This window comes from Equus przewalskii, chromosome 2 (genome assembly GCF_037783145.1).
Source record: "Equus przewalskii isolate Varuska chromosome 2, EquPr2, whole genome shotgun sequence".
In the NCBI taxonomy this organism is placed as follows: domain Eukaryota; kingdom Metazoa; phylum Chordata; class Mammalia; order Perissodactyla; family Equidae; genus Equus; species Equus przewalskii.
The window spans coordinates 35,859,374-35,871,673 of NC_091832.1; the positions used below are offsets into that span (position 1 = coordinate 35,859,374).

At 49.5% G+C, this 12,300-nt stretch overlaps 1 protein-coding gene across 3 annotated transcripts in view; it reads right to left on the reverse strand.

Annotated features, from left to right (window-relative positions):
• Positions 1 to 5,780: 5,780 nt before the first annotated feature.
• Positions 5,781 to 12,300, reverse strand: part of ACTL8 (actin like 8) — a 64,488-nt gene continuing 57,968 nt past the window's right edge. Inside the window, exons 2-3 of one of the 3 annotated variants that reach the window (XM_070601046.1) lie at positions 9,654 to 10,070; positions 5,781 to 7,421 (exon numbers count right to left, since the gene is read on the reverse strand). In XM_070601046.1, coding sequence (XP_070457147.1) covers positions 6,669 to 7,421; positions 9,654 to 10,001 — 1,101 coding nt within the window. In that variant the 5' untranslated portion in view covers positions 10,002 to 10,070 and the 3' untranslated portion in view covers positions 5,781 to 6,668. Of the gene's footprint in view, positions 7,422 to 9,653; positions 10,266 to 12,300 lie in introns of those variants that run through there. The other 2 variants (XM_008537895.2, XM_070601049.1) reach the window with 2 other exon arrangements.

Here is a 12,300-nt window from a genome sequence, read left to right on the forward strand (position 1 = left end):
AGAGGCCAGCCCTGCTGAGCCTGGCCTGAGAGGGGCTGTGCAACTCGGGGTATTCAGGCCTTCCTGAGGCGTCCATCTACATCTGGCAAGGGGCTGCTTCCTGCAGTAAACTCACAGCCTCTGGCATGGCCGACAACCCCACAACAGCAACTGTGGCTGATAATGCCAACAATCCCCCCAGTAGACCAACCGAAAAGAAGATTAATAATAATTATCAAAATCACAATCACAATAACAATAGCAACCAACATTCATCGCACATTTACTAAGAGCCAGGCACCGTGCTAAGCATTCTGCTTACAGGAGCTCACCCAATCTCTATCCACCATGAGATAGGCACTATTATTACTCCCGTTTTACAGATGAGGAGTTTGAAGCTCAGAGACAGTAAGTGTAATCAGCCTGAGGCCCCATAGCTAGAAAGTGACAGAGCCAAGGCTGAAACTCAGGTCTCTGTAACTGCCCCTTTGGCCCTCTACAATGCCCTCCTGCCCAGCGCTCCTTCACTGGAGGGCCCCTCCCAACGCTCACCAGCCAGACCCACCTCTCACCATCGCATCACCGTTGGCCCCTGGCTCCACGGTCCCACTCTTCTCTTCTGAGGCAGGACCAGCCCCCAACACCCACCCACTCCATCCACACGCTCCCCGCTGACTGCCTGTGGCAAAGGCTCCACTGATCCACCACTGCCTACCTGGAGCGAGACACCTGAACTCCAGGTAGATGGCCAGGTGGTTGGAAACAGGTACTATTTTTAGAGAGATAAAAGCCGAGTTGGTTGCTTGTTGCAAAGATAACAAACTAATACCTTAGCAAGGCCCTCGGGGAACATTTTTAATGAATATGTAATGACTAAGATGTTATATACATGATGGGACCACAGGGGATTTCCCCCCAACCTTGGATGGCCTCCTTCCCTTGGGCCAGGCACTTTGCGAAGTGCATACTCACATAAAACCCTGTAGTATAAGCAGGGCTGATGGCTTGTCAGTACCATTCTACAGATAAGGAAACTGAGGCTCGGAAAGGTTAAGTAACTGTACAACCAGCAGGGGTGAAGCAGTGAGGCACACATAGGTTCACCACCTGCACAGCCCACTCTCCCAACAACTGTTAAACTGTCTGGGTGAGGGAATGCCTCCTGAATCACGTTGCCTTCAGCAGGTTAAACATCACACCTGCAATTTGGCTCTATTTAGTTTCAACGAACCCATTCTTCTCTCCATAAATCACACAGCGTCCTGCCCTTGTCAGAATCATCAAAGGCCCAATTAACCCTCAATACCATGGCCCCTTCTCTGCAAACTTCCCCCAAACCCACAGCTTTTCAGGTCGGGAATATTACAAAGCTGGTAGAAAACCAGCCCAGCAAGCAAGCATTTATTCTATAGCGACCCTGTAGGGGGAGGGGGGAAAACCCACATGCATAAGAAAACCACCCACGGCAGCTAAATTCCGACTGCCAAGCTGTTATTAGTGGTGATAAAAGGCAGCAAAAACAGCACAGGGTTTTCTACTCCCAGGTGGGGGCTGCCGTCCCAGGAATTAGTCATGTTTTGACTGGTAGAGTTATGGAATTTATAATGGAGGCCCTGGAGAAATTAAACACGGATTACGGCCAACCCCCTCCCCCAGCCGAATGTCTCCAGTGGGAACAGTGCTGCCAGGCTCCCTCACCCGCTCTAGGAGCCTGGCTTGCTGGCCCAGAGAGCTGGGTGAAGATGGTAACCCCCACAGCACAGGGTTAGAGAGGAGGTGGCTCTGGCCTGCTCCCCACCTCCCTTGGGTCATGTACACCCCTCACTGGATCCTGGACAGTGGGAATCAGGTCTGCCCTCTGTGTCCTGGGCAGCACCAAGCTCCCAGCTGGGGTTCAGTAAGGCTCATCGAATGAGTGTGGGTCTTCAACCCCACCAGTGTCATCTTTCCTGGCCTCAGCATCATTGTCTTCCTGGAGGTTGAGCCTCAGAACAACAGGTCAGGAGAAGTGGCCTGAATTTGGGTAAGTCCAGAGAACTTTGTCTTAATTAAAGAACAGAGTCAGACCCAGCTCACACTCTGATTTTAGGGCCTCTTTAAAATGCCAAAGATCCCTGAGAGCAGTTGTATATCAAGATCCGAACACCTTAGCGGAAAAGTTCATCAAAAGGACAGGATGAAAAGGCATCTTTGCTGGCAGCGTGCATGAGCGTTGGGGCCATGCTTTGTAACACCTATATGTGGTTGATTGCTCCTAGGGTCTTTAATCCTGGCTTTTTATTGCTGATGAGTGTCTCAGGGAGAAAATTAACCCTTCCTGAGCACCTAATGTGTGCCAGGCACTGTGCTAAGCCACTTTATAAACATTCTTCAATTTAACAGAGCCTAGAAAAGGGCTCAGCACAGGGTAGGTGCCTAATAAATATTCATTGACTAGGTAAACAACTTGGAGCCCCCTATCAGCCTTGTGAAGTAGATATGACTATCACCAATTTACAGATGAGGCAATAGAACCAGAGAGGGGCAGTTCTTTGCCCCAGGCAACACAGCATGCAAGTGGGGAATGGAGATTCAAGCCTGGTGTCTGATTCAGACACCAGAGCTCTTTCCTGGCAGGTATGGTTCCTCCTTTATCAGCAGGAGTTGGCTTCTTGGAACAGGACATCATGAATGAGGTTGAAGGAAGGCAGAAGCCCGGGAGCTGTCCGGGATTTGCAGTCCTGAAGTGGAGAGCTCACGGAACCAAGCACAGACTCCCAGCTGGGGCAGGGCACATCTTGCACTCAACATGAATTCATCTCACTCTCTCACCTTGGAGACTACTCTCCCCAAGTCCTTCACCCTGGGCTGCCTCTCCTGCCACCTTCCAGGCCAATGTGCTCTAAAATTGACAACTGTCAGACAGCTGCCAGACAATAGGAAGGAAAATGTGTTGGTCCCTCAAACTCACCATAGCTCCAAAGTATCACCAATACCAAATTCCCCTCTAAGGCATCGGAGAGGAGCAAGGTCCCAGAAAATGCAGAACACTTAGCCCAGAGTCTAATGGAATGCATGTTTTCATGATTTATGTTGTTGCTCTGGTCTGGTCCCTCTCTGAACCATTCTCCAAGCCATTTCCAGAGCTCCAATTTTTCAAGTGATGTCATGACTCCGCTTTCAATTCTGACAGGCCTCCCCATCACCCTCAGGATGAAGTCTCCACTCCTTGGTGTGACACTCAATGTCCTTTAAGAGCTGGCCCTACCTACCTCCACCTTCATCTGTCCCCACTCCCTACTGCCTTCATTCTCCAGCCATTCTGAATGCCCCATCTGTTTCACCCCCCACACCAAGTTGTCAAAGGCAGCTATGGGACTAGTATCAGGGATAAGCATTCCAAACAAAAGGAACAGAATGTGCTAAGTCCTGCTCCTCTGCCAAGAGTCATCTCATCACTGCTTCCTATGAAAGTCTCCTCTGGGTTGACCACCTCTCCCTGTATGTAGCCAGTCACTCTCCATGCCTGTGGTACCTCTGTATACAGAATGTGACTCTGCTCCATCGCTCAGACAAGGAAAGAAATTACCCTGCAGAGCCTCCCCCTGGAAAGTAAGTGAGCACTTTATCATGTTTTATTCATTTTGCATCACTAGCACCTACCTGCTTATGAGCAAGTAAAAATAAATAGAAGAGCCAGGATTTTGCCTAAGGACTTGGTGTGCACAGAAGTAATAATAGCTAACATTTATGGCACTTGCTAAGTGTTTTGTATATATTAACTCATAAAAGCCATATGGTAATCATCAAAACCACCCTGAGGTAGACATCTTCACTAGGCCCATTTTATAGATGGGGAAACTGAGGAGCAGGAGTTCAAGTAACTTCCTCCAAGGCAAGAGAGCCAGAAAGCAGTACAACTAGGATGATAATCCAGACAATCTGGCTTCAGAGTCCAAGCCTTCGCCCATTTCACCATATGCCTCTCTACAGAAAGGGGACCTAGGGGTGGAAGAGGCGATGAAAGTCTCTTCTAGAGCCAGGAGGGTACTAGTGTTACGCTGAGTTTGTTTTCTGCATCAGCAGAACCAAAAGTTTCTACCAGGGTTATCTCAGGGAACCTGGGCATCCAAACCCCACCCAAACCCAAATACAAGGGTGCCAAGCCCCAGCCTTGGCAACAGAAACTGGCAGAACTGTACCCTCACAGCTGGAAATGGTCCGCCTAGGGACCATTCCCTTTGTTCCCTCCTCCAGCCCCACACAGCACACCCACCCCAGCTGCCAAGACCCTGCCTCCCACCCCTCTGCACCTGGCTGCCCCTGGCAGGCAGCCCCAGACCCCTCACGGAGGTTAAGCTTCCCCAGCTCTGAACAGCTGCAGGCCATGCCAGAGCCGGCAGGCATCTTCTGGGCACCACTCACCACCCCGCCAGGCCTAGTGTGCCAGCAGTTTCACGTTAGGTTGATGGCCCTGCACAGCCCCATGGAGCTGCTATTTTTAATTTAATTGGAGAGTCAGAAGAGAGAGACGGTACCCAGTGAGGGAGTTTTAAAAGCTTTCAGGATGGGGGAGGGGGGAGAGAAAGCGAAGAAAAGTTCGTAATTATACACCAGGCAGCCAGATTTGATGCTTGAACAGAAAGGTTAAATGTTACATTTGGAATAAAATGAGAAAAAGAGTTCTGATGACAGTTGCCCAGGGCTAAATAAGGGGAAAAAAAGACTCCTTGCCCATCTCTCCTCCAGCTCCCTCTTCTCCCTCATTCTCACTTCTGTGTTCCCCTCCTCGCCTTTTAAGGCTCAGGAGTACACAAATAAACCAGTCTGGAGCACAAAGACTACCGATCAGTATGTCAACACCAGATTACCACCCAAAAACAGCATTCACTCACGCTTGGAAAAACCACACGTCTTCACCTCTCAGGCCAAGAAGTCCAACAGGGTCCAGAAAAGTAGGAAGGTGGTCTGGCACTGTGGGTAACAACATGTGCTTTAGTATGGATGGACCTAGGTTCAAATCTCTCCTCTGCCAAAGGACAGATGCTGTGGGTCAGCTCACCCAGTGCCCACGTGCCTCCTGTCTCTTTTAGCTACCTTGTGGCTGAGAGAATATGGTTCGTGTGTCAAAGACAAGGTGAGCTGGACTCTGGCCTCTAAAGTCCTCTGCCTGCCCCTGAAACATTGGGGTTCCTTGTGCTTCCATCCCCCACCCACCATACTTGTTACTCAATTCTAGCTGACACCAGGAACCAAGAGACTTTTCAGAAGCAGCCATACAACATGGCGGTGGAAAACCCAGACTAGATTTGAACCCCACTTCTGCCACTTACAAGAAAAAATATTTGTTAAATAAATAGTATGTTATGGCTCCTTTCTCTGTATTAGTCAGAGTAAGCAAAATAGCTGCTGTAACAAACAACCCCCAAATCCCAGTGGCCAAACATAGTAGATTGTTCCTCATGCCCCCGCGCAGCGCAGGTTGGGGAAGGGGCTCTGTTCCATCCCGTCATTTACCTCCTTCCATCCGCAGCTCTGCAATTCTTTCATATGATCCTCAGCATTCCACAGGCTCATGGGGCTATTTTAAGGGTCAGGCACACACTGAACAGGCTGGAACCTATGGTACGGTCATGTGGCCCTACCTAACTGCCAGGGGGACTGGGAAGTGCAACCTCACAGTGTGCCACGGAAGGAGGGGGCACAGTCACTGACAGTCCCCAGAGGTCTCCATCTCAGTCCACTCCATCGAAAGCAGGCATCCTTCCACCCCCTAGATCATATGACCTTGTTATACTTGATTCATTTCATTCTTCTTCGTCTGAAATATATTTACTTATTTATTGCCTATGTCCTCGGAAGCCTCATATATCTTTTTCACCTCAAAGTCCCCAGTACCTAGCACAGTACCTGGCACATAGTAGGTTCTCAAATGTTTCTCAAATAAATATTACACTAATAGGAACTCAAACTTTAACAGAATACTGGGACATCTGATGAATGGAGAGAATGTGGCACTGTAAGAGGCCCGTATCCATTCTGCTCAGCAGTGACCACTGCTCATAGGCCCCCGAATTCCTCAGAGGATGCCCTGGCCCCACCCTGGGTCCTGCATACTTACACTCCCTAGGTCTCCTCAAGGGACTGCCCACCCTACCTCCATCCATCACAGAAGGCAGCAATGGTTCCAAACAATTTTGTTTATTTGCGTACATAAAACAAGACGCTGGCCACAGCGGGGAAGAGCGCTCCAGACTCACCCACCGCAGCTCCTCCCTGGCCAGCGAGAGCACATGAGACTAGAGACTTCAACTCTCCTCCTCCCTGCCCTGTCTGTCCCCATCCAAAAATAATTCTCTCTTGCCCCAGTTAAAACCTATTCAACCAAGAAGAACGGGACAACCCAAGGGAGATGCCAGTGACAAACAAATGGCTTTTAGGCATAGAGATGGCAGCTGGCCACTCCCATCCCAATGACAGACCATCCCCGGAAAAACTGTCCCCTGAAGGGCTTCCAGGGACGACACCCTGTCCACCTATGGATTAGATCCCTCTCTTGAAACAAGATAAAACTCTAGAACCTAAAACAATCCTCCATGACCTGAAAATTCCAAAGCCTGCTCACCCCACCCCTGCCCAGACCTTTTCACTGCAATTAATTCCCTCAAGCCTATCCAGCAGGAGCCGGGTCCCAGGAGCCAGGCAGCAGGTCACTGCCTCAGACTCTCATCATACTCATCTTTGGTCATCCACTCGGACTTGTAAGTAGACAGATGAGCCACAACAGACGCTCCTAACCAGACGCTAAAGTTTCTGTTGGAACCCACCCATACTGTGGTCTTGGTGGAGGAGAAATGATCTTCGATGAGCTCCTTGTACAGGCGGTTGGTGAAGCCCGGATAGAGGGTGTTGCCCCCACAGGCCACCACATGGGAGATGAGCAGTGGGTGCACATAGGCTTCGCAGGTCTGGATGGAATCCAGCACAGCCTGAGAGATGCTGGGCCCTTCCAGGTCGAACACCTGGGGGCTGAAGAACATCTCGGGAGCCAGCCGCTGCATGGGGGTCAGCTCCACAGGGGTGCCATCCGGGAGCTGATAGGTGTTGGTCTCATCTGAGCCACTGGGCAGGCTCTGACGAAAGTCCAGCGCCTCCCCCAAATTCTGCGGCACGTAGCACTTGTTCATCTGAGTGTTGGTGACCGTGTCCAGCTGAAACAGGTTGTGTTGGTTGCTATCTTCCTTAAAGAGGCTCTTGAAGAGATAGGCGGAGAGATCCTGGCCGGCGAACTCCAGCGTCTTACCACTGGGCCGTAAGGGGCGGCCCAGATGGAAAGGCTGCACGCGGGTCAAGCCGTAACCAGAATCGACCACCACGCCGGTCAGGAGGCCAGAGGCATACAGGGACATCTCCAGCTGGTCAGCCAGGAGTAGGGACCGGACATCCAGTAACTCAAACATAATCTGCAAGAAGGGAGAAGACTGACACACTCAGGGTGTTTTCTCCAAACAAAGGGCCCTGATCTATTTCTGTTTTCCCCAAGACCATGCTACGGGCTCAGCTCCCAAAATTGAAATCAGCACAGACACCCGTCCTCAAGGGACTGGAGGGCTGCCCCAGGACATTGGTCCTAGGACACCTGGAGCTCTTGCGGTGGGAATAAGGGAGGGGCTCTAGAGGTTGAGAAAGAGTCGGATTTGCCCTCAGGGGCTGGTTTGATTTGGGCCTTTCCAAAGACCAGTTTAGTGTAGGGGTGGGAAGAGCCATCAGGTGGCAAGAAATGGCACTGGCTCTGGGCAGGGGGGGTGGGCAGGGCAGGACACTACACAGCCAAGGGGCAGGTTCACAGGCTGAACCGTTTCTTTAGAAGAAGGAATAAGACATAAGAAACAAGTGCAGCAGCTTCACCACTGGATCCCAAAATTGGGGTATAAAGAAAAGAAAAAATACACCCACCTCCTGGTATGTGAAGCCTTAGTTTTTTTTTAAATAAAACCTCTCAGGGGGCTGGCCCCATGGCCAAGTGGTTAACTTCACGCACTCTGCTTTGGCAGCCCAGGGTTTCCCTGGTTCAGATCCTGGGCGTGGACATGGCACCACTCGTGAGGCCACGTTGAGGTGGCGTCCCACATGCCACAACTAGAGGGACCCACAACTAAAATATACAGCTATGTACTAGAGGGATTTGGGGAGAAAAAGCAGAAAAAAACCCAAAAAAACAAGATGGGCAACAGTTGTTAATTCAAGTGCCAATCTTTAAAAATGACAACAACAAATAAAAGCTTTTCAAACATCAAGCTAAAACTAGAATTCTGATATTCAGGGTTGGGCAAAGTGTCTAGGCCGATGTTCCCCACGCCCATCACCCCTAGATCTTTACAGAGCACCCCCGCCGCCTCCCCAAGTCTCGGCTCTGGTCGCACCCCCAAGTTTCTGACACTACAGATGCAGAGAGGCAGCAACAGTCCAGCCCAGGGCAGCCCTCAGCCGCTCACCTCCCCCTTCAGGCCCCGGCACGCCCACGTTCTCCGTCAGTGGCGGGGGCTCCCTCATTCCCATGCTCAGAATATTGTCCCCTCACCACCCCCTCCCCAAATAGAAGCCAAGGCCCCTCTTTTCAAATAGAAAATCAAACATGACTCCCCCACTTAAAACTCGCCAGGAGCTTTCTACTCACTTAAAGCAGGGATTGGCAAGCATTTTCTGTAAAGGGCTAGACAGTCAGGATTGCCAGATTCAACAAATGAAAATAGAGGATGCCCAGTTAAATTCGACTTTCCGATCAACAACAAATAATGTTTTACGGTAAGTACGTCCCATGCAATATTTGGGACATACTTATACTAAAACATTACTTGCTGTTGATCTGAAATTCAAATCTAACTAGGTATCATGTGTTTTATCCAGCAAACCTAAATAATACTAACTACTTTAGGCTTTACATGCTATATAGTCTCTGTTGGAACTAGTCAACTCTGCTACCGCAGCGTGAAAGTGGCCACAGAGGACAGAAAGGAGTGGGAGGGGCTCTGTTCCACTAAGACTTGATTTACAAAATCAGATGGAGGGCCAGATTTGGCCACTGGCGGTAGTCTGCCAACCCTTGATTCAGGGTGAAATTCACGTGCTTCCCACAGTTGACCAGGCCTGCGAGGTCCCGCCCCTGCGGCCTCATCTTCCTGTGTCCCTCTTGCCACCCTCCCTGGTTCACTGGGCTTCAGCCCCACTGGCTGAAATCGCTTCCTTAGAGAAGCCCTCGTCACCCTTCAAAGGGGCTTCCTCTGCCCCCACCAGTCAGCTATCACCCCATTTCATTTTGCTTTTAGAACTGACCACTCTCTAGATTTTTAGCTGTCAACTTATTCACACACGGTCAAGTCTTCCCCTAGAATGTAAGCTCTCTGAGGGCCAGAATATGACCTGTGGACATGTGCGGACCCCATGAATGAATGCCTGGTGTTCCCCAGCAGCACCCTTTCCACGGAGCATTTGACCTGCCTCATCTCTACCTGCAGGAGGAGCCTCTGCGAGCCCCCTCTCGCCTAGCACTGTGCGGGCCACACACCAGGTACGCAGTAAACATGTGCTGGGCAAATTATTTAGAAAGCAGAGTTCCTGATGCCCAGCCACGTCTGAATACACAGTGCCAGGCTGTTCCCCACTCCCCAGTAAGGGCAGCCCCGAGAAGGCCTTACCTCCAGGGTTTTCTGTCGGTCCACAGGCTCCCTCAGGGGGGACTCTGTGACTATCACAGAGGAGTCCTCATGCTCCCGTCTGTGTGTCTCCAGGACGAAGGACCAGATGTGCTCCACGCCCTCCCAGTTGAGGATGCGGCCACGCTGGACGGGGTAGCTGAAGGTGTCAGGATGGTAAATGTCGATGCCTAGACTCACGCGCCTGCGGGCGTAGCTAGGGCCGGGGTTCTCTCTGCACGGGATGTAGTTCACAACGCTCGGGAAGACCATCTGGGGCTCGTTCCACCCCGACAAGCCAGCCTTCAGAAAGCCGGACCCGTGGTCGATGATGATGGTTCTCGCGGCCATGGCAGAGGCAGAGGTGGGAGAGGTCTTCCGGACTTGGCTCCTCAAGGATGTTTGGGGGACTAGGGCCACCTATGGAGGGAAAGGATGGGGCTGTGAACCCATTCTCGGCCACCATGGGCTGCTTCCCGTTCTCCAGCCCAGAGTCAGATCTCAGGCTCCCCTGAAGCCGATCTATCCCCCCTTCTAAGACTTTGCACAAGCTGTCAGTTGCCCATGGAATGTTCCTCCCATCCCAAACTCCCAACCATCCTACAGGGCCCACCTAATGGACGCATCTGTGAAGTCCTGCCAACCCCTTCTGCCCACCAAGCTCCTCCCGTTGCCCTTTGCACACTCATCTGTTACACCAGGTGGGCACTTCCACTCCACAAGAGCAGAGGTTGGGCCCTATTACTCTTCAGACTCGGAAAGAAGCTTGTCACGCAGGAATACTTGGGGACGTTGGCTGCCTGAACTGAGGACACACAGAACACAAACCATCAGCCTCAGGCCACTGCCCTCACCAGTCAGAGTACGGCAGCAGCAGGCCCAGGAGCAGTAGTAATAATAGCGATGATGGCAACGACAACGACGACAATGATGACAGCTGTAGCCAGCATTTCTGGAGTGCTTGCCCTCTATCTAGTACTACAAGGAGCGTTTGAATATTAGGTTGAACTATGTAAAACTGCCATTTGTGTCGGTCAAAAATGATCAAATATCAGCAATTTCATATGGTTTGACCCGATATATGAACTCACTTAATCTTTAGCCTAATCTATAAGACCGGTACCATCATTGCACTCATTTTAGAGATAAGGAAACTGAGGCACAAGGGGGCAAACTTCCTTGCCCGGGGCCACATATTAATAAAAGCAGAGCTGAGAGTTAAACCCAAACCAGACTCCAAAGGCCACACTCTGAGCACCAGGCTAGGCTTGAGACGACGTGGGTTTTGAGTATGAGCTGAGCAGCTAACTTATCATATAAGGGAGGCTGTAGCAGGACATCTACCCACGAGGGTCAGTTTCCTTATCTGTAAAGTGGGGGGAATACTAATGCCATGCTGAAAAGGTAGCTGTGGCCACTGCCTGACTTCCAGACTTACTATTATACTACAGTAGCCAAGACAACGTGGTATTGATGAAAGGACAGTCACATAGATCCCATAGATGCACGGGACAGAATGGAGAGCCCAGAAAGAGAGCCGCACTAAAAGGTCAACTGATCCTTGACAAGGTGCACAAACAAGTAAATGGAGGAAGACGAGTCTCTACAATAAATGATAGGAAACACTGGATGTCCCTATGCAAACATATGAACCTTCATCCATACCTCACACCTTACAAAAAATTAACTCAACATGGATCATAGACCTACACATAAAACCTAAAACCATAAAACTTTTCTAAAAAACCATAGGAGAAAATTCCCATGACCTTAGGTAAAGTTTTCTTAGATATAACATCAATAGCCTGATTCCATAAGAGAACAAATTGATAAACTGGACTTTGCCAAATTTAAGAACGTTTTTTTTTAATCTCCCCAAATCCCCCTCAGCACGCAGTTGTGTATTTTTAGTTGTGGGCCCTTCTAGTTGTGGCTAAATTTGAGAACTTTTGCTCTTCAAAAGGCACTGTTAAGAGAATAAAAAGACAGCCATAGGCTGGGAAGAAATATTTACAAATCATACATCTGATAAAGAGCTTTTATCCAAAAAATATAAAGAACTCACAGATCCAATAATAAGAAAAACAATCTAATTTTTAAAATCGGCAAAAGATTTAAACACTTCACAAAAGCAGAATGATGGATGGCAAATAAAGACACGAAAAGACGTTCAACATCATTAGTAATTAGGAAAATGGAAATTAAAACCACAAGGAGATACCACTACACACCTACGAGAATGGCTAAAGCAAAAAGCTGACTATGCCAAGTGCTGACATGGAGGTGGAGGAACTGGAACCCTCAGACATCACTGGGCAACGTGAAAGGTTACAACCACGTTGGAAAACAGTTTGGCAGCTTCTTAAAAAGTTAAATCTACACCTACCATACAACCTAGTTATTTCCACTCCTAGGTATTTACCCAAGGGAAATGAAAGCTTATGTTCACACAAAAACCTTCATGCATACGTTTATAACAGCTTTACTCATAATCACCAAAAACTAGAAACAACCTCAATATCCTTCATCTGAGGAATGAATAAACAGATCTCCATTCAATGGAATAATAGCCATAAAAAGGAACAAGTAACTGAAACGCCCAATACCATGAAGGAATCTCAAATGCATTAAGCTGAATGAAAGAAGCCAG